Raw genomic sequence first — 25,705 nt, 5'->3', positions numbered from 1 at the left:
CATTTTAAATTCTTGTAATGACAGAAAATACAAAATGACGAAAATAAGTTGAAACACCTTGCCTTACAAATTATTCACCCATGTATTCATTGGCTAAAGTTTAGCCAACCCATCGAAAATTAACCAAAACTGATTGACAGTAGCATGCATGGTTTTGTCCTAACAGCTCCCTCAGGCATGATTAAGTAAGTGGTCCGAAGCAAAAAAAAAAATCTTCTGGGGCATGAATTGCAGCTAATAGCATTTTAGCAAACCACTGGGGATCGAACAGTCCAACTCTTTCAAGAAAGAAATAAAGAAAAAAAAAATCTTCTTGTATTCTTCCTTACGTCAAGATGATAACACATGTACTTAGAGTATCTGTGTGACACCCCACGCACACCTAGCCAGGGGCCCAGAATTCCAGCACCCAGTGTGGTCTCCCCCCCACCACCACCCACCCCCCCACCCCCCCCAGAGGTAAGTCCCAGCAGGATGGACGGAGGTAGGAACCTGCTGGCTACTGCATTCTGCATGACTGCTGTGAGCTACATGCCACGCTCTTAGACTGCAGGATTCCATACACAGAACTGGACTCTGCAGAGGTCAGACCGGCCTTACTTTAAACTTTAATAAAATACACTACCTGTGAACATACAGAAGGGATATTCAGGTTAGTTCATTCTATCTTTTAATAAAAAATAAAAATCTAAAAATTAAAAAAATGGCACCTTTTGTACATCTCTGGTTGTTATAATAGTAATGTAATAAAATTAAAATACATAACAATGACAACAATAAAAGATCTATTTTCCCTCTAAGCTTAAACTTACGCTCTATTCAGATCCGATTGTTTGCCATAAGATGCATAAGATCGTAAGAGTCAAATCTAAACACTGCCTACAAAACCCTGAAATGAACCACCAACTGTACTTTTGCTTCCAGGCACCAGGGCGGCAACATGGAGCCCAGTGTTAGAAAGCACCTATACTCAAAACAGCCCTCTCCCATCAAAATTCATCATATACAGATTTATTTTACAGCAGCAACTACTCCTCACTCCTGCAAAAAAAAAAAAAAAAAAAAAAGTAAAAATAAAAACCATTTCATTAAGAGTCGTGAAGTGTGGTACAGTGATAACGCTCCAGGCTGACATGAGGGCAGGCTTACAGAGCGCTACATCACTAACTTGAATGAACTGGATCGATTCTTACTGACGTAAGGGATGGGGTACTGCTGATTCACTCGTGCATAAATTCACAGCCCTCCTGACCATTTTGCAGTGTCTGGATGCGGCTGTGGGAATACCTTCGCTCGGAAGGAGCCAGATCGCATTGTGCATACAGGTGGTATTTTCATCTGAGCCGTTAGCGTATCACCGGGGGTCGATTGAATCGTCAAAGTAGTACTTGTATTAAAACGTCGGCCTTTCCTGGAGCTGCTTCCTTTTGGCAACATCCCACCGCATCCAAATCAGGTTAAGAAAAGGAAAACGACACAGAGTCGACATTCACGGCCCCACGGTCATTGGGGAAAAACACAAAACCTTGAAGCCCAACTGCGTGCGTGTGCCCGTCGCGCTCGTGTTCTGAAGTCCGCGCGGGATTTGGCATGTTGGCGGCCGCCTCAACCCAGGCCCCACGCAAGTATACAGACGTCCTGTACAGTTACAGGATAAAAGTGGTTGGTATAAAAATACGAGGACAATTTGTCGTTTTGCGGTCTCACACACACGTCTCTGGCTTTGATTATGTTGAGCTATTAAAAACAAAAAAAATAAAGCAACTCTATACATTAAGTGAGCGGTAAGTAAGTACAGCAGGTATACAGCAGCACACATTTGCCAGACTGCGCACCTGCGATGCGAAAACAGTGATTACATCAAAATGTGGTCTTGGAGTTAAGTTTATGTTAAGGTTAATGAGATAATGTGCAATAACATAAACTAAAAACTTGTATTCCACATTAGTGACTATGTAAAAAAAAAAAATAATAAATAAACCAACCCATGTTCTTACACTGGAGTAACATCATGCTTATCATGTAATGACATAGGTATAAATTTCCCACTTAATATGAAGTAGGACATAGAAAAACAAAATGAAAGAACATGATTTCATCTGACCCAATGGCCCCAGTGTTTTCACTTGCCAATAATGGTCACAGGACCCACATTGTTCCTTTCCATCTCTCTGACACGGTCATTGGAGCAAAGGCCAACCGATCAGCAAAAGTTGTCACAGAAGCAAGAAGAGTTAGAGAGAGGAGAAGGAGCTATAAAAAAATAGACCACACCCGCTTTATCCCATTGGCCCACTGGTCTTGCCTATGTCTATACACCACCACCCCCACCCTCCCTCACTGGCCCACTGCCCTGCAGGGGGAGGGACCCTCAGCAGAAGTGGTCGTCCTCGTCCTTGTCGTCCTTCATTCCTTTCAGCCGGAGGCGAGCGAAGTCCTCAAACACAAAGTCATCATCCTGAGAGAAGTTGCTGAGAGAGAGAGAGAGAGAGAGAGAGAAAAAGAAAGATTATTATTGCCGATTGTGAAAACTAGGCAGCCTTGTGCAAACACAGGGTGGTGATGAGCCAGTTGTCGCAGTAATACTCCTAATACAGTATCAGTCAAATGTCTGGACACACCTAATGAAAATCATTTCTTCTTCAACAAGACAACAACCCTAAGCAACCCTCTAGATTATGTAGCAAGTATAATCTCGTGAACAAGGAAAGAGATGGAGTGCTGTAACAGATGACCTGGCCCCAATAATCCCCCAATCTGAACCCTACAGAGCTGCTTTGGGACGAGCTGGATTGAAGAGTAAGACCAAGGCAGCCAACTTGGGTCCAGAACTTCTGGAATCTCCTTCAGGACTGTTGGAGAAGCATTCCAGGTGGCTACATCTGGAAGCTGGCTGAAGGAATGCCAGGAGTCAGAAGTGCCGTCATCAAAGCAACCTTTGAAGAGGATCCATCCAATGACATATCAATAAAAGCTGGTTCATGAAGGCGAAGGTCACCAGCCTGAACAGCCTGGATCAGCACTCTCGTGGCAGGCAGCAGTTGAGGTCCAACATCACAGACAACTGAAACCTCAGGTCCATTCAGGACTGACTTAAAACTTCACTAATCCAGCTCATAATCCATAGTAACCGGTTACGGTTACCTCAAGACCAGTCAAGCACATTCGTCTTATCTTGTTTCAGGTAGAGATCTTCTACAAAATTAAAACTTCACGTTTTGTAGGCAAGCCTATGGATCTGCATTATCAACTCCATTATCTAGTGATTTATACATCGTATGATTTTTTTTGCATGTGGCTGGGAATGGTATGAACAAGCTTTGTGTAGCAGTGGATGAGAGTAGTGGGAGAGGTCACAGAGGCATGGAGGATGCTTACTTTGTCTCAAACTCTATCAGGTTGGTGTCCACAGGGGCGTCCTGCTCTGGCACGGCTGTAGGGAAAAAACATGACCTTATTTCCTGTGAGCTGCTTTTGGTAGTGGGAAGATGTGCTTCAGCATGCTCACAGTCACAGCTCAAAGTCCACACATATCTGCTGCCAGATACTGATTTTTGCATCTCCACACACTGGCGAGTACAGGCATGGAGAAGTCACCTACCTGACTGGGGCCTGGAGCTGGGCTGGTCTGTAGGTTTGGGGTGCATCAGGACGAAGGGCAGCTCCACAGACACGTCGCTTGAAGGACGATACGCAAATGTTAATCTGCAACCTCGCTCTCTCACACACACACACACACACACACACACACACACACACACACACACACACACACACACACACACACAATGTGGACTTTCTAATGCAGTACTTTTTACATAGTACTAAGTATGTACGTGAGATGATCAGTTACAGAAGCCTAGTCAGCAAACCATTTTGTGGGAATATTCATTTGCATGGCAAAAATACAAAACATACGTGAAAAACACATTAATCTGTGGGTGTCTGGGTACAGCTTTGACTTTCAACACCAGACTGGACGGTCATCACACCATGATCTAATAGCATTCATAACCATCTGGGAGTTTAGCTCCATCAGAAAGGGGGGGGGGCGGGCAATTACTACACTGATGAAAAGTTGAGCCCAGAATCGATTTCTGGCAGAAAGCTTCTTGCGTTGCACTGCTCAGCTCTGTGGTGGAGGACTGTCAAACATATTTCATGTAAATGGTCGGGCTCTTTGAGAATGTTAAAAAATTAATTTATATTTCTAAATAAAGGGAAGCTAATATAAACACAAGGATAAGTACCATCGATTGTCTCTTGCTAAAAAGAAACTGCAAGCTAGCCTTGAATGCTGTAACCCCAATGCGCTTGACCTAAATAACTTCAGTGGTTTTGTTCATTTCAGCATAAACTGAAATGGGCACACACAAAAAAGCTTTCAGTCTGAAACTGTCAATTAACCTAACAAAACAATTAAAAACACTGACATAACCACATTTGGTGTAAAATTCAGAATGTACACGATACTCAATGCGTTCATGCAGCCAGGAAGACTCACCCTCCACGGGACACGACCAGCTTGACCTTGACCCGGTAAGATACCAGGATCCCTAGAACCTCCTTGTTGGACACATCTTTCACACTGAGGGCAGAAGGCAAAGTCACATGGGCATCCAGCAGTGTCTATACACTCTTTGGTTATAGCTAAACCATGAACCTGGGTAGTGCTTAGCTGGGTAATTATTATTGAATTGTTCTGGCTGGCAGCACAAATAATTAATTTGGGTTTCCTTTTGACCACATTTATGAGGACTCATTGGTAAAATTGGTGAAGAGTGAGTGACTACAGAGGTTTTTAAATTCTCATGTATTGCTTCTAATGCAAGGTAACGTCATTCTCTCAAGCCTCTTGCTGTCAAACTCACATGGTGCTGGAGGCTAGATTGGTGTCCTCGTGCTTCAGCTTGCCGTCCAGAGCCAGGCCCCTCTTCTCCCGGTTGTTGATCAGCGTGGGGGTGAGGGTGTACACTTTGCAGAAGGTGGAACTGGGGGACACCTGGTCACTGTGAACGGCGGTATGGCAGAGAGGCGCACAGATGCTAACATGTACACATACGGTTTCCTGTCTCAGCATGAATGTTGTATTTAAAGAATGGAAGGAACCTTTTTTTTTTTTTTTCTGCACTCACTATGAAGAACAGGAAGGATTTTTGACAAAATCCTTCCTGTTCTTCATAGTGAGTGCGGAAGGAGGTATAAAGGAATCAAGTTAGAGGAGGGATTCCATGCTAACAAGGAAAAAAAAAACAACAGAACTGCAAGGAAGTATGGAAACCCAAAGGGCCCAAACTCAGGGACAACTGCTCCTTAAGGGGACGGGGGGAGGGCATATATGAATATAGCCCTGGGGTAATGCTCAGAGCAAAGTCATTTTAAATGCAACATGCCCATTGTATTCGAGGAAGGTTGTATATTAAAACAGTACATTTGGTGATTGGGTTTCATTCAATGTTTCGATACAAGTCTATGGATCAGTGTTGGAGGATTTTTTTGGAATCAGAGGTTCAGTGGGAGTAATTTGGGATACTCCAATCTACCACTGTGTAACCAGTGGTGCTGGGAAGATCTCTTATGACATTGTAGAAGCAGAAGCTGGAGCCACTGACTAGAACAGATGATGGAAATTATGAAAGGGAGGGGCCCAATTGACTGCCCAATGGTGGCATAAAAATAGCTAGAAAATTGAGGCAGCTTATTGGCCGAGCTAAAATGGTCATTGTAAATGGCTCTGTGCTTGGTAGCTGAATGGTAGCCATTAAAATATGGGACACAATCAACTTTTTTTTAGATGATGGACGGAAGGAAAGGACAGTTAGGAGGAGGACATAGCCAAGGGACAGAGGAGGAAGAAGGTGCAGTGGAGACAGGATGAAGACTGAGGAGGACAGGAGGTACTCACTCTGCCTCAAACTGCGCCACAGGGCACTTGTACTGAGCAGTACTGAACAGGCAGATGTCAGCGTACTGTCGCACTGGGGAGAGAAAGGGGGCAGGGGTGGGGTGCGGGTTACCAGGGCTGGGAATGCCGCACACACACACACAACTCCTGCCCATCGAAGCCCAATGTCAACAGTACGGGGACGGACGGACGGACGGACGGACGGACGGACACACACACACACACACACACACACACACACACACACACACACACACACACACACACACACACACACACACACACCCAAAAATTAACCCATGTGGAATTTATAAGTCAGAAAAGTCAACCGCAACAGAAAAGGGGATGTGTAATTCGTAGACAGGGAGATAAACGACTTTGCACAATCTTAAGAAAACAAGTTAGAAATTAGACATTTCACAACAGCATGTGACAGACCCAGGAATGACGCATGTATGGCCGCTAGCAATATCCTGTACATAAACATAGGGACTCGCGCAGAAATGCGGCACTGCTTTCACTGCTACTGGATGTATGTACAGGCATCACGGGAACACAAGGCACTTAGAGAGAGGACCCGATCGGAGCAGCCGCTCTTGTAATAAAGAACAGTATTTAAGGATCAGGTAGATGAAAAAGACACGCAGGCTGTGTAGTGAAAGAGACACAGAGGTAGATGTTCTCAGATACGGCACGCTCCAAGCCTGGTTCAGAATCCTGGGCAGCTTCACGACGTCTCACTTGGGTTTTATGCCTCAGCAGTGAGCAGTAAATTGCTGAGAATCTGCAGTTACAGGGGTCCTAACACTTAATGGCCTTTTTGATTTGCTGTGGGGGGGGAAGGGGGTGGATATTACTGACGGCCCACTTAGACTCTCTCTCTCTGAGACACACACACACACACACACACACACACACACACACACACACACACACACACACACACACAGAAACACTTCCTTACCCGAGATTTTGACTCGTTTGACAGTTTTGGTGGAGTTATTAGTGACGTGGACGTTGACGCTGATCGGCTCGCCGTGGTAGTAGAGCTGGTAGATGGAAAGACACGGCCTGAAAAAATGCCCCCAGACACCAGTGGGCACGGCACAGCCGTTCGGTAAACACGGATCACGTTACCTCCTTGTCCAGAGAGGCCTCAAGGTGCAGGGAGCGGTCAGACATGAGGAAGCTGCGCGTGGTCTCTGCTGTGGGCTGAGGGCCGGGTATCTCCGGGGCGTACTGCACCTTCCTGATAACCAGCCTCACAGAGTTCCTGCAATAAAAGTGCATGCACACACACACACACACACACACACACACACACACACACCAGCGTAAGCGTAGCCTTATTTTTCACTTTGATGTTTCTGGAGAGACACATTTAACTGAATAAGCAATAAATCAGGCCAGGAACAGATTCTACTGAAAGCAGGTTTGCTCTTGTATGGATGCACACAAATGCAAATTCATGCATCCAGCATACGAACACATGCACTAGTACAGAATTATGCAGCACAGAAACGGAACGGGAACCCAAACTTCCCCCATTCTCTAACGTATATTTCTATGAATTTTGCACAAGACATTTTAAAAAGCTACCTAAGTAAATGCAGCCTGGCTTTCTCATACACACCCCCCCCCCCCCCCCCCCCCCATCATCCCTCACATGTGACATTTCCATTGTATTTCCATTACCGTAAGAACAGGAACAGAAATTGCCCACCTTTTGTGGATCTTCTCCTCCACTGATTTGGCACAGAAGGCTCTGACTTCAAAGTCCACACCACAGGCCTGGGGGGGCGCCGAGGGGCAAAATGCAGGTGTGAGAGAAGCGGAGGACCAGGGAAATCCATAGCAGGACATGTGGTGTGTGACAGCCCATGGTGTGTGAAGCATGAGGGTTTGACAATATAAAAATACATACATATATATACACATTCTACAGCACTCTGCGAAGGTCTTAGTAAAAAGGAAATGTTCACAGCTATTTATCTAAGTAGTAAAGGTATGTGCGCTCAGAACAAACACAATTTAACATTAGAACATATGAGAATTAAGAGCATCACAACAAAAAACTAACAGGAATTTCCTCTGCTCCCCAAAAATTTACTGAAAACTTGCATGGTTAGATGAACACTTCAGTTCCCAAACCTCCCCACAGGGGCAGCCCCAGCCATTCTCTGCATTTGCTACATTTCACATCCAGCACAATTACTTAATTTCATTCATTTAAGAAAGTCAGTGAGGTATTGATTAGCCATACGAGAAGGGGTCCGGGTCGAGTCCCAGCCATTCTGTGAAATACATAGATGTATTGGATCGTCCTTGCAAATAGTGGGGTGATTGTGTGAGAGGTTTTGAAATGGCTAAGTGACACTTTGACAGACATAATATCATAGTTTTACATTAAAATGAAAATCAACTGAGCGTCATTTTCTTAGAAAACCTAAGACTTTTGCACAGTACTGTATATAAAACCCAGCACACTAATTCCGGGTAACTGTGCCATCGCCCTCCCTGTCCAGGTGTGTGTGACGTATGCCAGTGCGTGCAGATTGCATCCAATTACCTTGCCTGTGTCCTCGGGTCCAGGCTGCAGAGTGACGGAGCAGGGCAGGTTCTGGGGAATCTGGGACAGAGAGACACAAGGGTGAATCCGCCGCTCACAGAACATCCGCTCACACGCCGCAGAAGCCCGGCTGACGCGCAACCCAACATCCAGCTTCGTTTGATGACGTTCATACCCGCATAACAAGGGATGCCAGCTAGTCGGCAGAGAATGGCCTTCCGTGGCAGCGCGGCTGCATGCGTGAGGGTGTGACAGTACCGCATGTCATGAGCGGAAAGCACAGGGCGTAACAGAAATGGATGTTTCACTTGTTTAGGATCTGATAGCATGGGTGAAGGGGATGGAGACCACACATTTTTTTTTGGGGGGGGGGGGGGGGGGGGGGGGTGAAATGCACATGCAAGTCTGTGGGATGGCGGAGGCTCACAGTGAAGTAGAAGGGATACGCGTGCTGGCCGAGCTTCTTCAGTAACCTCTCCTGAAGACGGCTGTAAGGCTTCCTCTCCTCGGGCAGAGGTGGGTAGGCCTGGAAAGTGGAAATGTACAGGTCCTTCCTGAAGGACAGGCCCAGCACATCCAGGTCTTCACGGCCATACCGGAACGCACAGGTCAGCGTCACGAACACTGGGGCGGGGGCGAGGGGGGGGAAGCAGGAGAAATGCAGGGGAAGGGGGCAACGGGAGCAGGTCAGCTGTTTCTGGAGAACCGTGAAAGACACCGATGAAGGAAAAGAAAAAAAATAAAAACACAGGTCTGATTCCGTTTGGCGTAGAAATCGGAAAGCAAGCATCATACCCTTTCTGTCTTTCAGGTATTCCGGATCGATCAGCAGCACGCCATCTGTGGAAGACGGGAAACTCTGAACGGCTAAGACTGGATACGCGAGTGCCAGGTGCTTCGGCTAAATGCGAGCCTGAAGGCACACGACGGGTAATGCAGGGCAACTTCCTCATCCCTACCAATTCACTCTATCCCAGCTGTGTTTGGCAAATGAGCTCCTTCTAGTGAAAGTTCCCCGTGGGAAGATTCCCAGCGTTTCTCTGTGAGGTTCGGCAGGCGGCCTTCGGCTCGCACCATTCGCCGTTACTGTATGCAGGATAGTGAAAGCTGGCAGTTCCCCACTGCTAAAAACCTCACAGCCCTCATTAGTGAGACCTTAACTCCACCCCTCCACCTCATATGTCTGCTGGGACCCATCTCCATGGCAAGGCAGAGGCAGTTCCAAGGTTGGATTTTAGTCAGACAACAAACATCGATGGTGCCAACAGCACCAAATGTTTCCTTACAATATGGATCACATTGACCAGCGGGGGCTCAGTTATTGCTCCGAATAAGCAGTGACCCGGCGATCTTGCCGTCAAGTCCCAGTCAGAAACTTACCCACTGGGTCCACATGATCCAGATGGTCCACAAAGTCTCTTTTGCCCAGGTAGACCGTTAGCTGTAGAGGAAGAGACACCATCATTGGTCTGAGAAGGTGATGCAAACAGACCAAGTGATCCACAGCTTAATCCAATCCAACCCAATTACCCCACTGTGACTCCACACTGACCCCAAGACTCTCCACTCCCTTCCTGAAGACAACAGTGCTGAGCTTCATGTCGCAGCGTATGTCATCCATGGACAAAGCACCATCCATCACCCTCTCTCTCTCTCACACACACACACAGGCACACGAGGCTACGGACAGCAGAGGGAAGGCAAAGGTGTTCAGAGCAGGAGAACGCAACAGGAAAACGAAGACAGGGGTGAATGCACGTGTGCAAACACACGCTAAAAAACACACCAAGCACGGGAAATAAGGGAACAGAGAAGAAAACAGGAGAGTGAAAGAAAAAAAAAGGTAGCAGAGAGAGAACCCGAGAGAGAGAGAGAGAGAGCCAGAAAGAAAGAGGAGGTGGGAGAGAGGAGGGAGACAGAGACCCACAGGAATGAATCTGTCCATGGAGACAGAGACGCTGCCATGCCTTCTGCTGAAGGCGTGTGAACCGAAAGTCACACACACACAGAAAACAAGTACACTATTACCTTGCAGTTGGGGCTAGACTTCTTGAAGACTCTGTAAGAAAGAACACATGTGTAAATTGAAGGAAGAGGAGTTTCCATGGTAATCATTCGGCCATCGCTACCGCGCCACAATATGCTCCTCCCGGGTACGAACGTCAGTGCATATGAAACTAATAACCAGAGATCCCCACTTCCATTTTAGGACAAAACAGGGCAGAGAAACAAAGGGTTGCTGCTGGGACATCACTCCGGGCATGCTGCTATCTACAGGGCAGGTATCAAAACAAACCAATGCGAACGAACCACCCCCCCCTCGGCCCCACGTATGGTCCAACAGGGCTGGACAAAAGGACAGAACAGTGGGACGGAAAGAATCAAATACGAGGGTGTGGACCGCCGGCAGGGCAAAGGGTGGGAGAGTGAGAGAACAGGATAAATACTCTGTAACACGTAATCATCACGATAATTCTCATCTTGGGTCATTCATAAGAACGAAAGCTGACGGGGGAAACAGAGCTGGGGGAGACAGAATCCTCGTCACGAGCAGAGTCAGCAGCAGCCAGCAACAGGAAAATGATCAGGAGGGCTGACGGGGAGATGGAGCGCGATAAGTCAGGCTCTTCCTGTCCGTCACCAAGGCCGCAGGAGCCTCTATACCCTCAAAGGATTCTCGCTGCCAATCACAAACCTTGGTTAGGTGGCCGACAGCTCACAGGCAAAGCTGACACAGGATTTTACGCTTAATGAGGGACTCCCCGCCCTCCAATCATAAACATAAATCCCTAATGCTTAACACCCCTCCCCAAACAGTTCAAAGTACTAGTTGTAAATCTCCTAAAGATGACTAAGAATCACACCCTCAGACAGTCAAACTCTCGCTGCGTCTCAGACCTCACGCGACATCCCTGACGCTTACGCAGCTGGACGACTGGACCGGCAGCTGTGCCCCGACTCCACAGGCCCAAATGACGCTACGTGGCCAAGTCCAAGACCAGCCAATCAAATCAAGTCATCACAAAGTGCTTTGAAAAATACTTTCTGGAGGTAATCAAATTTTAAAACAAGAAATAAATCCAATTTGCCAATAAGGAAAATTAAACTCGACCGGATTCCAAGAAGACTCTCAAGTAATACGCTTCAAAATGTTTCAAACTATACAAGCCGCAAACACAACGGCGAAGTGTATTACGTTACATTTAGTTGGTTGGTAGATGACTTTATCAAAAGCAACTTGCGCATTTACACAATTGGATATTTTACTAAAGCCAAGCTATGTGGCATATCCTTAAATCACAGTGCTACCTGCTGTCCTGCCCTCCTGAAGTGTCCGGAAGGCTTTCCACATTGCCTGGTGACACTGTTTGAGGTCATGGCTGGTGAAGGGAAGGATGGAGGGAGAGAGGGAGGGAAGGCACAGAGAGGGAGCGGTCGGGGTGCGGATCATTTCCCAGGACGTCAAAGGTCAATTTACAACTGACATACAAACAGCAACACGATGTGCGCACTAGGGCTGTGATGAGGGAGCCAAAACGTGCCGAGCGGGAGCACCGATTCGCACGCGGAAGATGCATGGCCGATGGGCCTCCCACGCACATTGGGTTTTTACAGCAGCGGTCGACCGGCTTCTCACGAGTCAGCAGCAATGTGTACGACTGACGTTCCGGGCTTAATCAGAACCCAGCCGGCTCTGAAGCCATTGTACTCAGGTTATAACTCGACTAAAAAGGCATGCAACCAAATAGGTTTCATTTAGTTGTCATGACAGCTAAATGGGGCTTTATCCTGTTGCCATGGGAACAGAAGGAGCAGGCAGAATTATGTTTATTTTACACAAACTATGCCGGGATGCAAACCACGCTGGTCCTTTAATCACAGTGACACCTGCTTGCTGACATCTACCCTGCTAATGATCCCAACATTCGTACTTATTGACTGACTGACTAATTGAGAGCAAGACACATACCCAGTTTCACCATAGGGATGAACAGAGTAGTCACATATCCCATCTGACCCTCTATGAAAGACATGAAAACACAGACACACATACAGAGAGCAAGTTCTGGAGTCAGAGTGTAGGGCCAGCTAGTGTCGAGCACCCGTGGTGCAGTTAAGATTGATTTGATTACTGCCAACCATGGGATATGAACCCACAACCTTCTAGACACCGCTCTCCTACATGCTGATTTGCACGCTACACCAGATATCTGTACATTTGTGTACAGTGCAAGGTTTTAGTGTCATGCTCTCTCTCTCACACACAAACGCTCCACCTTTCACAGTTTATGCAAACGTACAATTAAAAAAAGATCTCTGCAGCTATGCATATTCACCAGGTTCCTCGGTCCATGTTCCCAGGCAATTGCTTTAAAAAGACACACATGATTCATCGGAAAGGCAGTTCAGCATCACTGCTTCCTAGCAGTGCGGTCTTGGGGCTAGAGCCCATCTGACCGTCGCGCCTCCCCTACCCAGCATGTGCTGGCTTTATGCAGAGCTTCTGCTTGGCACACACTCTATCACAGGCTCCTGCGTGTGCACACTCACGGTCCACAAAGACCTGCATGCTCCAGCACAAAGCTCAGGGGCCAATTGGCAGCTTCGATCCACCTCCTCTATTTCAACCTTGTTCCTCAGGTGCTTTAAATGGCCTCCGTCTGATTTCGGATTTATTCAGAAAGTTACCAGTGGGGGGAACCACTTCAGGAATACAGGGGCAAGGCTGTGTGATGGGGGGGAGCCCACAGGATTATGGGACATTTCAGAATGTAGGCTTTCATCACAGTATATGCTGAAGACCTGGAGGAAAGGCACACAATCAGCAATCAGGGTCTGTGTGTCAGACAGCAATGAAGCTCTGCCATTTCAATACATCACTCGTGACAGAATAAATAGATGAGAGAGTGTGAAGAGGGAAGGGCCGTTCCCGCTACCCGAATGACTAATGAACGAGAAGTTTTGTCACAGACGTGACCCTGGCTGCTTCCCCCCCCCCCCTTCGTTTTACATGCAGCGATAGAACCACCACAGCATGCCGCTATGGAAAGCATCTGAAAACCGGTTTTAGCCACACTGTCGGCAGGCGATGCGGCAGGAGGCGATTTTCAGTCCCCTGCACCGAAACCGACCAGTTTGCGCCTGGCGAGACAACGGAACAGAGTGGGTTCAAATCGACACAACTGATGGAACCATAAGCCTGACAGCCCCACGCAGCTGAGAGTGAGCGTAGGTACGTGAGAGCACCCGACACCTGCTGGTGCACCTGACGCCCTACCCCCAAACCTTCCTATCTTTAACACTGCATTTAACACATCACACAAACACTTAAACAAAATCCCACTCGTGTGACACTCCTACTTCCACCGAGTCGATGATCCAACATGCTGATGTTAGTTGATGGCACACAAGTTCGAAATCCAGAAAGGGCCAACGTGGAAATATTACAAACGCAGGTAAAATATTATTTGTGACTTTAATAGGCATTTAAGCTAAACATTCAGCAGATGGGAATGGGGCCAGACGACAAGTCACACACTGGTTTTAATAAAAACAGGCCATTTATCTAAATGGGCATCAGATGATGCTGGTGACAAGTGGACTTCACAAGAGTTCAGACATCGCTAAACATGCACATACATACAATATACACAGACACACTACATGAGTGTGGATACAAGAATGCGTGTATGTGCATTATATGTACGTATGTATGTGTATGTCCTTATCTCCCTTTGTGTGTAATTATACACCCACACACGTACGCAGGCAGTGTGAAGGGTGCAAACTGGTAATCTGGCTGTGAAATGATCTGCTTCCTCTTGCCCTCACTCTTGTTTTTCTTTCTATAGCCAGGAAATGAAAAGATGTTGGAATCTGCAGAGTGTTTGAGGACTGGGGGGCGGGGGGAGCAGAAAAAACCCCCCTACAGACTACAATTACCAAAACCTGACTCAAGACAATTCAATTCAAATCACCAACAAAAGAGCAGAAGAATGTTTGCCGTTTAAAAAGAAAAAAAAAAAAAAAAAAACAGGTGATATTTATGCACGAATAACATGCATAATAAACAGATGATAGGTGTAAATATTTTGTTTCTGTTCTGTAGGCTGGACTGAAAAGACATCAGTCTCAGTTACCACTAACAGAGATGAAGCTATTGGACTATGTGTAATGAGACTAAAAATTGCTGGGTAGTAGCTATTTGCAGCAAATAAATAAGCAAGCAAATAAAAATAATAATGAGAGAGCAGGACACAGGACGGGGATCCCTGGGCAACAGCAGCAACTAGCCTGGTGAAAAGGGGGGATGACTAGATTTGGGAAAGGGGCACAGCGGCAACCCGGGCAACTCCCATGGACGCAGCGCATGCGATGCAATAACAACCGGGGGGGGGGGGGGGGGGGGGCTTCCTGCACTTTTGCAGAACAATCAGAAACTAAGCCATCTCTCACTTCCTCTAGCCATCATGAGGAAGCCCGGCCTTGCCCACCCCCCCCATTCTAACTGGTGCAGGCCCCTCCCAAGGTCATTTGCTCTTTCAGTGGCACATTGTATCAAAGGTCTTCCCTCCAAACGGGTCAGCCCAGAACGCCCAGGCTCATCATCTGCGCGACTCCCCACACGGCCGATGCCGCTTCTTCGGAGCCGGGTTTGCTAAGTCAGTGAACCCTGCCAGCTCCTCCTCGCCGCTACCCACTGAAACACACTCACAGAATCCCAGGAAGTTGAAATTCGAAGTCCATATGTTACTGTCCATCCACCCCCACCCCACCCCACCCCACCCAGGCTTGGCAGAAGGACCCCTGTTAACATCGAGTGGCATGCTAAGCCTCCGTAAAAGACTCAGACCCCCAATATTATGGCTACAGCGCTTGCCACTGTGATGGCTTCCCATAAGATGACAACAGTTTGACACCCAACATACAGCTCCATTAAAACCAAAATAATTCATGAATTACTGCAGATGAATTACACAGTTAAAGTACGACAGATAGTGGGGCCTTTACTCAAACTACTTTTTTTAGCCTTTTGTTTCCACAGTGACGTGACTGTGGCAGCACTATGACCCCCAATGCAATTTAAGGGAGGAGCATTTTCAACAATGAAAAAACCCCAAGCCCCTCTTTGACATTCGCATTCAACATTCGGGTCGTGTGGTGTCCCTCGGCGCAGAGTCAAGGCAGGAGGTGCTTGTGCAGTCATGCTGGAGTCACACTTCCTCTATTCTGCTTGCTCACTTCCTGCCCCGGTCGTGAGCATTTCTGTTCGAGGAGCCGGCTGCAGGCGCGCACGAGTGTGTCCTCAAATACACGCACGGGGGGACGCTACCCATTCCCAGCGGTTAGGGAAATACACTCTGGGGGGATGGGCTTTAAAAAAGAAAAAAAAAAAGCAAGTTCATAAAGTCAGGGGAAGAGATGTGCTGGCAAAACAAGATGAAAGCAGAGGCTTGCAGAAAGATGCTCATGCACACACTAGAGATAATGCACAGGGGTTACACGGGGTAGTAAAACCAAGATTCTATCAAATTCACAGTAGGCCAGAGGCAGAGGGGTTACATATAGAGCCCGATTGCTTGTTTGAGTCTAAGCAGCACCATCCACACTCCGACAAGCTCCACAAAGCACTTTCCATCACCAAAAAAAACAAAGTTCTCACCTGCCCTGAAGGTCTAAGTATTGGATTTGAATAGGGAAATGGCGTCAAGGCTGAGCTGGTCAAGACACACGAATTGATACAGTGACTATATTATTATATGCAGTCAAATCGCCTACCTGCCGACTGCTAAGCAAGCATGAAGAGCATGCAAACGTTCTGATATAAATGTAAACCAAATGCGCAAGGACACGGAAAGACGAAGGACAGAAAGAGTCATGGTTTTGGTCAGGGGAGGAAACCCTGATTCACAACCAGCCGGAGGCGTAGGGAGAATTACTGAGGTATCCACCCAGAAACTCATTACAGCTTCCTGTCTGGTGTCTCTGGCATCACATGCAATTATAGACTATGGGAATCTAGGCAGCTAACAATTTATTGAAGCCATTCAGGTTAAGTACTTAGCTCAGCGTAAAACAATAGTGGCGATCCAGGTACTTAAGTCCAGCTACACCAGGTAAGGGAATATATGATCCAATTAACTCACCTTCAGGCTTTTAAAAGGTAGGAATTCCTGGCCCAAGATGCATGGGCCATTGCAACGGAACCAACACACAATCAGGAAACTTTCAGAACACAGCTGGGAGACTGTAGAACTGAGGCTGACAGTACAACCTATCTAAACCAAGAAAACAATCAATCAGGATTGGATTAGATTTTGGCTCAACCCAGAGAGAGCATTATCACACTGTGGCAAGCCAACACGCTTCAGTTTAAAGGGGTCACAGGTCAAGGTGTTGACCACCTAAGGAGTTACCAGTGCAGGGGCAAGGCAAGATAAATAAATAAACAAACAGTAGTCATTGGTTGCCAGGGAAGCAAAACAGCTCTTTGCCTGTACGACCAAAGCAGGTACAAAGCCCATCTCTGGCCCGTGTGCAGGGGCAGGAACTCCAAAGACTAATTACAGCACTTGGATCACTTTTCATTAGGTCCCTATGTAGAAGCCCCGCTACATTTCACAACCCGCTGCAATTGCACTGCAGCCAAACAGCACCAACGGTGCCTCCGCCCCCCCCCAGCTCAAGAGGGGGTAGGCCTCAGTGGGACCAATCCCTCATACTGACACAGCCGCTCTACCTGCATGTTTCTTGTTTAAATCAACCTGCACAGGTATGCAGGAACCTGGGCTGCCCCACAAAACAGATCAAACATGTGACTACATTACAACAATGTATTAGAGAACAGCGATACAAGACAAGCACTGGAAGTATGTAAAAACAATAGCCAGAACTCCCCCATCTGTGTCCTCTAACAAAGGTTATTGTAGGACAAAAGTATCAACAAATACCCTCTGATCCTGTTAAAACAATAGGCTGGAGGAATGTACAGGTTAATAAATGAATAAATGATCCTCAGTTATTTGCTTAATTCCTACTCGGGAGGAAAAGAAAGCTTCAAAAGAAGGATTTCAGGGAAATGAGCTGAGCACCATGGCTGAAAAACCCTAATAAGTACACAAGTGTTATCTGTCTGCTCATTACTTACAGGTTGCGATGCTCAAACCATATCTACATTCTACATCCATCCAATCATTCCACCCATCTATCCATCTTCTATATCTCTTCCACAGCACAAGGTCACAGTACGGCTGACGTTTTAATTTCAGATACTGTAGACATAGTAAACAACAGATTGAGTTAACAGTTTGTCTCTTTTTTGTTTTTTTTTAAATCTCCACCTTAAATGTGTGGTATGAAAAACTCCAGCCCCAAACCGTATCAAAGGCAGAATGCTTCCGTCCACAGTGACCCGAGTGGTCTCTTCCGGCCTGCAAATGTCACTATGCATTGCCTCACTCAAGGCCCTGGATGGAGGGGATACCCATGAGCGGGGACGACCAGATCGGCCCGCTCACTGCAGCCTCATGCTAAAACACTAAACCTGTGAAGAGAAATACAGCCGCCACAACGATCGTGAGGACAAGTAAACATGAACAGGAAGCTGGGAAGCTGAGCATTTCGGACTTCCTCGCAAGGTGTTAAACACACACACACGCAGAGCGAAACCCAACCCCGCTACCGGCAGCACTGCTGAACCCACCACAACTATGACACCACAGAGAAATATCACCAGAGGATACAGCATCACCAAGACAGTCCATCTGCAGAAGGAAGAGGAGAGTGCAGAATCTCTCCCGCCAAAGTGACAAGTGTGTGTGTGTCACCCAAATGTGAGGGCATGCCTTCAGCCACTGTGGGATGGTTTATACATTCTGTTGCTCAACACCACCCCCTTCCAAAAGCCTCACAGTGTGGTGTACTAGGGTCGACTTATGCAGAAGAGCTGCTTTATCACAAATGATGCCCCACTTCAACAACGAAAAAAAAACTATGCTTATTGTAAAAAAACCTTGGTGAATCTGAAAACTACGCTAACACACACACATACACACAAGAGTAGACGCTTCCCAAGGTTAAAGTTTTTCCGGCATCTGGCTTACAAATGTCATGAAGTCACAGAACAAAAGCATATTGCAAAACTAGCTGCAAATATGGCATCGTTGCCTGATTAAGTCCTCCAGAACGACAAGAGATGCTGGTACAATTCAGTCTAAAATTATGTAGCTCTAATAGAGTCTTAAAACTTACTTTTAAATAATTTGGGGTCAGTAGGTAGCGCTTAAGCAACTGGACCTGTTACCAAAACCTGTGCACACACAAAGTTTTAAACGACATTTGCTTCGGTAAACACGCACGCACATCACAAAAGGGATCACTAGAAAAATAACATGCTGCATGCATTCTCGATTAGCTTCTTATGAAGAATACTTGCAAAATCTGAGCTACAAGACAGTTAAATATACATGTGATGTGTGGTGAGTAGCCCGGTATGAGCATGCACGGAAAATGGCATGGTAACGAAATAGTGAGAACCGACATCTGAACGAATACGATCATATCTAGCCCATCGACGACACTAACTGCCTTGTCAGAAATAATAATTGGCCAGCTAGTGGGCAATAAAGACATTTAGCGATTTGATCTGAACTGACGATATGTGGCCGGGAGCGCAGATAGAAATCAAGATCAGAAATTAAGAGCAAAACCACCCCTGACTTGTACTATGTTATTGTTGGTTCCATCTGCAAAACACCCTGGCAAGACAAACGTATTTTACAGATCTTTGTTACAGGCACATTACGCTACGGGAAACCGGAGTAGCTACTATGACTTGATATAGATACTAAATTATTGTAATGTACGAGCTGTCGTAAGCACCGAACATTGCCGCCTACGGGAGGACGATTCAGCGCACACATATCACCGCGTTTAGCTCGCTCACTGGGCATCGTTTACCCCACCCTTCACGAACAACTAATCCGCCAGATAACGATACACCACCCCGGTGGTTATTTATTTACGGTATACGTTACGGTTCGCAGTACAAACAAGCTTAGTCAAACACTTCCAACTCCACCCTTCCAGCTCTGCGTTAATGCATGCGAGATGACAGTAACTAGCTAGCCAGTTATGCGTCGCTTTGATAAGGAAAACGGAACGAAACTAGCAAACTGAAAGCTTAAAAAAATTACCTGGTCCCCGCCTTGTCACCCATCTCCACGGAGCGCTCAGTATGCAGGTATTATGTATCTAGCTGGCTATTAGTTTGATAGCGCGTACCACCTCCCTCGTACTACCACTCGTCAGGTCGGCCTCCGTAGTCTTGTTCACTCGCTCTCGCAAGCTGGTTTCCGCAGCCAAGGGGCGGAAGCCAGCCGCTTGTCAGCCACACCACACGGGGGGCGGGGCTAGTACATAAGATTGACATGACTTTCAACCAATTGTTAAACGGAAATTACGTGCGTCATTGAATGGTTATAAATTCCACCCACCCTACTCCTGGGAAAACCAATTAAAAGCATATTTTAGAAAAACAATGAATATGCTGCTAATTGAAAAGCGAGACACCAAATCACGGTCTTTGATTTGTTTTGCGTACATCAAGCAGCCAATCAGAATGGCGCTGGATGGGTGTATGATGTCTTTTTTTGGTGCGTCTGAAAAATTCTGATGAGCGTAACAAAACGCAGAACGTGGAGTCAGTGCGACAGCTCTGTGCGAGTACGTTTGTCAAGCATTCCGTACGCTAGATTTTAGCCTAATTAAATTTTTTTCAGCTGTCGAACTGTTAATTTATTTCAAGTAATGTGTCGTATACGTTAACCGAATACTTGGTTCAATTCACCGGTAGGGTTCAGCCAAAATGTTCCTAGAAATATACGTAATAGTTGATTAGTTGCTTTAACGTATTTTAATTTTTCTCTTTAAACGGTGTTCATTATAAATAAATGTTGGCTTAATCAAGAATTCATGGCTTATAGCACTTAATTCAGATATGAATGACTAATCTAAATAAATTAATTCCATTAAACATTCACAAATCTAATTTTACGGCATAAATACGTGTTAGGCGTTTTATTTATTTAACACAAGTAAATATTCTGGTAACTGACTTTAATCCTACGACTCATTCAGTAAGCTTAATTATGAGATGCTCTTTGACCACAAACAAGCCTACATCTGCCGTGAGGATCAGAGTTGGGAAATGATTAATATAGTGTGTAATAATTCAAATACGACATCTTACTCCATGTGGCTGATAATGGGAACATAATTTTCCTTGAAATGTGTGATGGAATCGCACCATTTCGTGAGTATTTGTAAATATTTGAAATAGGGCAGAATTTTACGTCAAAGGGAATACGGGAGAATGAAGAGACAATATACACTTTAAACATTTTTGCACCATCTGGTGGCAGAATCAATTTATTACCGATAGTGTAATTCACTCCATTAGTATTGATAAATCAATCTCAGTACAACTGCCTGAGGTGCTTCTCACAACTGGCGAATGCAAACATATAATGTGAAGTATTAACTTGTGTTTTAGTTACAGATTAAATCTTCAAACAGTTTTCCTCGGTTCACCAAAGAAACGTGCAAAATTAAACCAAGATATTTTATAACTCCTGCCCTTTACTGCAATGAAAATCTGTTTTAAAGAAATAGCTAAATTTTGTGCCATTGTTTAAGGTTCACCATTGTTTAAACCTTTATAAAGTAGAAGTAAACCTCACAAATTAATGAAAATAGTGAAAGCTAACACAATGCTACATTTGGTACAGTAGTTACAAACAATGCAAGACTCTAAAGCCGAAGTGGACGATGTCATCCAGAAAGGGCCGTTGTGTATGTGGGTTTTCACTGCAACTCCCTAATTAGATTACTAATTAGAGGACTGATTGGCTGGAGAGTCCTCACACCTGGGTTTGAACAGCTGACCTAAAGGTTACCCCAAAATCCTCCATACACATTGCCCCTTTGCAGATAAGATCGCCCACCCTCCACTCTAAAGTATAGTTTAATATTTACAGAGGTTAAAACAATCAACAGTATTTTACCTGACCCTCATTTGAGAGCTGTGATCACTAAAACTCTTCCTATACTATATATTGGACATAGATCATTTTACTTTACTTGTATCTCATACATATTTACACAAAAGATGATTCAAATACTCTTGGCTGAAACAAGGAAATGAAAGTCGGGATCAGCTTCCTGCTGAGTTCTGACAAACTGGGAAACAAGCAAATAACCTAGTTGGCATGTAAATTAGGAGAGCCCTTCTGGATCACCCCCAATTCAAGGTTGTCGTGCATGTTGGTGAAAAATAAAGATTTATGTCCTCTGTTACAAGGGTTAATTGGATGGTTTACAGTGGGACAAAAAATAAAACTCCACTTTTTTAGAGGCACACATACACAACTAAGGAAGACCAAGATGGAAAAATATACTTTGAATGGAAAGGCCACTACCTAATAACCTGACACAAGACTGCTGCATGCTGACTGAGGGACTATACCTTTCAGTATACTTAGTGTAAATACAGATTGACTCTGTCTGTCTGTCTATCTATCACATTCGCTGTGTCTGATTCTGTCCCAACAATCTTCCTGCTCTCCGTAAGCATCCTGCTGCTGTACACATACTTAGCGTGTGCAATATATTATGTAAACTGACATTTGAAATATTTCAAATTAAAGGATTAAACGCAATTGTACTAATGTTATGTATAGTTACAGTCCATCCCACATTTGTTTTCATTAAAAAAAGATTTATCGACTGCTTGCTTACATGTTTTGAGAATTGCACAGTCACAGCACCAAGATTTATCGCATACGCCCCCAGAAAAAAGTGATGACTATAATGACTATAGACAAGAAATGGTAATGAGTTCAGGGCCTGACAATGCCAGAGTCCCCAGGCCTGTTTCTTCTGCGGTACATTCCTGTGCTTTCATCCGACAGTCTTCTCATTTATCTTTCCCAGTCATGTCTTTCTGTGCCCTTGCATGTTTTGTTTACTTTCAAGGAAACTTTTTGCATGTTTGTCATGCTTTCCTCTCACCAGGTAGGTCAACGATTTTACTACACATAAATATACGTCCATGTCCAACAGAAAATGCAGGTAAAACTCCTTTGACTTTCAAATCTGTTTTGCTGAAGTCTTACAAATGATCAAATAAAGGAAATGTAATTTTAAAGAAAGATTAAATATAGCAGACTTTTAAATTCCATTTAGTTTTACCGAAAGCCAATTAAAATGATCTGTCAAGCAATTTGAATAATGATCACACGTTCAATTAACATCTCAATTAGCTTAATTAAGAGTGTAGTTGTACCCTGAGGAAAACTGGAAAATATGACCCAATAGAGAATTAAGGGACACATCTAGGACGTTATTTGATTTAATTTGTTGCTTATATAAATGGGCATATAACTTTCTTTTGTAATGTTTAAATTAACGCCATAATTCAGTCAGTGTTCCTACACAGTTTGGATACTCAGAGAGACTTATCCGAATAATTAAATAGCTATAAGAATTAGGTCAATCACGAGAATGGCGATAAAATACATTTTTAAAGGCAGAGTTGATGTATTGCAATGTGTTTTACACTGTCTGTTAGTATTGACAAAACAATCTCTCTGCAGCCGTCAGAGCTGATTGGCAAATAAAAAAATAAAATAAGTAGCCTAATAAAAAATTGCCTTAAATAACAAATGCTAAATGAACATTAATATGCATTTATTTCGTAGGAGATTTTCTCCAAAGCCACGCTTGGTCAGCATCCAGCACCCTGGGGCAGTTAGGGTTAAGGGCCCCTGTTCAAGGGCTCAGTGATGATACGGTTACGGCTCCCATGCAAATGCAACATAGCAAGTTTATTTAATTAGTGATTATACCTGTTGCCTACCTACTTCAATCTGCTTCCCTTACTCCCCAGTGGGAGGTATTGTTAGTGCCTATGCTGTCTGCTGAGTGTTTTATTCAGTGTCGTCTGACCTGCCCCTTGTCTCTTATCTTCTCATAGGACTGACTTCCTCCGCTCTTGACTTCCCTCCTTCAGTGACCACGACCAGCTTTGCCTGTGGACTTGGTTATCTGCCTGCCCGATCTCTTAATAAACCCATAAATCACACAATGGTCCTCAGTTTTTTGTTATCATGGATATGAGTACTTTGCCAGCCATATATGTGACATCCTTGATCTTTTAGACAGATGCCTAACTATACGGTACTCTCAAAATCAAAGCTGAAATCGGTATGATTTTATGTTTTTTTTTTTTTCTTTTTGTTTAACCAAAAATAAGACACTTGACTACAGATAATCAAACCAAACACACAATATCCACCCAGCACGGACACATGCCTCTTTCCTGCCCTCTGGAAAGAGACTCAGGGCAATCTGTAGGCACACTATAAGTTTCAGGGACAGCTTTTACCCCAGCGCTGTCAGACTGTTCAACATACACTACTGACATATAGAGGTTGTTTTCATGTGCAGTAATAACAATGTTCAAAATATGCAATATAATGTGCAATATATGATAACAGTGTGTTTAACAAACTTATATGCAATATTGGTGACGCAAAATATACACATGCAAAAAACCCTTCAAACCCCTCAATAGTACACATTATTGTTATTTGTTTATTGTTTATTTAATACTAGTTCTTGAAATGTTGCACTGCTTCATTAATTGTTTGGTCTTTGAAGAAGGCTGTCAAGTAAGAATATTGTACCCTTTACATTGTACTTTGTAGATATGACAATAAAACTTAATATAATACCATAATATTGACAATGACTTCATTTGCACACTTATTCAATATTATAATCCATAGAACTACAACTGAAATTGAAACGCCTTCAAAATATTGTTAAAAATAAGGTAACAAAGAAGGGATTAAATAAAAACAACTTAACTGAACAAAATGCATTATGTTCAGTTATTAAGATCCATTACAATGAAACCAAGAACTATATTGTTCATAAGAATCGTTATTAAACCTTGAGGTTGGTTAAACTTTGAGTTCTACTTATAGATAAGATTATACAAAGAAGTATGCATTATGTATACATAAATGTAAAAATTCCACTTTATCTTGACCTTTATGTTATGGAAGATAGCGCATAAGGTGGCAAACAGACTTGGCTGAAAAACAAAGACACAAAAATTCACAATTCATGCTTAGCTTTCTGTCAAGCTCTGACAAACTAAGAAACAATAAAAGAGCCTGGTCATACTATTACAGTGAAAATCAGAAGAGACCACCTGGGAATATCAGATCTCCCATTGAAGGAGTGAAATTGCACTGAGCATTTGGAGAAAATGATCAGTGTCCTCCCTGACGGGGGTACTTCGATGGGTTACAATGAGACAAAGAAGTGGGCTGCCCCCTTTTTAGAGCTATACATACAAATTAAAGGAAGCCAATAACAGATAAACTAACAAAGTGTCTAATAAACTGACCTGACACAAGGCTACATCCTGACTTGAGGTCTATATCCCTCAGGTTTGCACCGGACTATACTCAGTCTAAATACAGACATACTCTTCTTAACCCTACAAAGACTGCACTACAACATAGAATGAGAATAGCGTGAAAATAACAGCACAATCATTCTCACATTGCCAAATGGTCATTTATTTGGGGGACGGCAAACTTACTGTCTACCACTAATGACTCTCTGTTTTTGTGTTTCAAGGTTACCATGAAGAGTAATTAGAGTGAAGCACACTGTATCATTATATGCCATGTCCCCATTAAATTCATTACCATCAGTGTCCCCAAATATGTCCCTTTGGTGTTCTCATTGGAACCTTCCCCCTCCCCCCCCCCACACACACACTCTCCAGCAGATACCACACACCAAGGACAAGCAGGGAAATCAAGATCTGCTACCATATAGTCGAGTCATCTATGAAGGCCTAGAGGATGTCATTCAAGAGATAATGACAGTTGGTATAAACCTTACTTTGTGCTTTTACCAAGCGGGGATATGCAGGGTCAATAGGTTATTGAAGAGAAAGACCACACAGTGGCAGTTTGTCAAATGACCTACTTGTAGGTGATACTCAGTGATGCACATTGAAGAGGTAGAACATGCAGAGCTTTACTATTTAAAGGATGTCACCAGTTCCTTCATCTGCCTTCTGCAACCACTGATCCAGTACAGGGCCCGGAGGCAACCCCTAGGAAGCACAGAGAACACGCTATGGGCAA

General features: G+C 44.6%; 1 protein-coding gene across 3 annotated transcripts; it reads right to left on the bottom strand.

Moving 5' to 3' along the window:
* Positions 1 to 592: 592 nt before the first annotated feature.
* arrb2b (arrestin, beta 2b) lies at positions 593 to 19,826 on the bottom strand. Of its 3 annotated transcripts, XM_049027606.1 has the most exons (15): positions 19,670 to 19,826; positions 10,503 to 10,533; positions 9,855 to 9,915; positions 9,270 to 9,314; positions 8,902 to 9,098; positions 8,475 to 8,534; positions 7,629 to 7,696; positions 7,043 to 7,178; positions 6,870 to 6,954; positions 5,906 to 5,978; positions 4,872 to 5,009; positions 4,505 to 4,588; positions 3,602 to 3,678; positions 3,379 to 3,433; positions 593 to 2,471 (listed from the first exon to the last, which is right to left on the bottom strand). In XM_049027606.1, the coding sequence occupies exons 1-15, from the start codon at positions 19,690 to 19,692 to the stop codon at positions 2,372 to 2,374; spliced, it is 1,233 nt and encodes a 410-aa protein (XP_048883563.1). In that variant the 5' UTR covers positions 19,693 to 19,826; the 3' UTR covers positions 593 to 2,371. The 3 variants fall into 3 exon arrangements, with proteins under 3 accessions (XP_048883563.1, XP_048883562.1, XP_048883564.1); XM_049027605.1 differs by having other exon boundaries at positions 8,902 to 9,314; XM_049027607.1 differs by lacking the exons at positions 10,503 to 10,533; positions 19,670 to 19,826 and adding an exon at positions 10,027 to 10,445.
* Positions 19,827 to 25,705: the final 5,879 nt, after the last annotated feature.

Source organism: Brienomyrus brachyistius, chromosome 10 (genome assembly GCF_023856365.1).
Source record: "Brienomyrus brachyistius isolate T26 chromosome 10, BBRACH_0.4, whole genome shotgun sequence".
NCBI classification, from domain to species: domain Eukaryota; kingdom Metazoa; phylum Chordata; class Actinopteri; order Osteoglossiformes; family Mormyridae; genus Brienomyrus; species Brienomyrus brachyistius.
Note: the sequence above shows the minus strand (reverse complement) of the source record. Positions and strands in the feature narration are given on the sequence as shown.

What these genes read in the sequence shown, in the direction of transcription:
- arrb2b (XM_049027605.1), bottom strand. Translation starts at nt 19,692, where the DNA reads ATGGGTGACAAGGCGGGGACCAG. An exon ending in AGTCTAGCCCCAACTGCAAG is followed by an intron (nt 9,916 to 10,502) that starts GTAATAGTGTAC and finishes CTTCCTCTACAG; the next exon opens with CTAACGGTCTACCTGGGCAA. An exon ending in GACCCGAGGACACAGGCAAG is followed by an intron (nt 7,697 to 8,474) that starts GTAATTGGATGC and finishes GCGCCCCCCCAG; the next exon opens with GCCTGTGGTGTGGACTTTGA.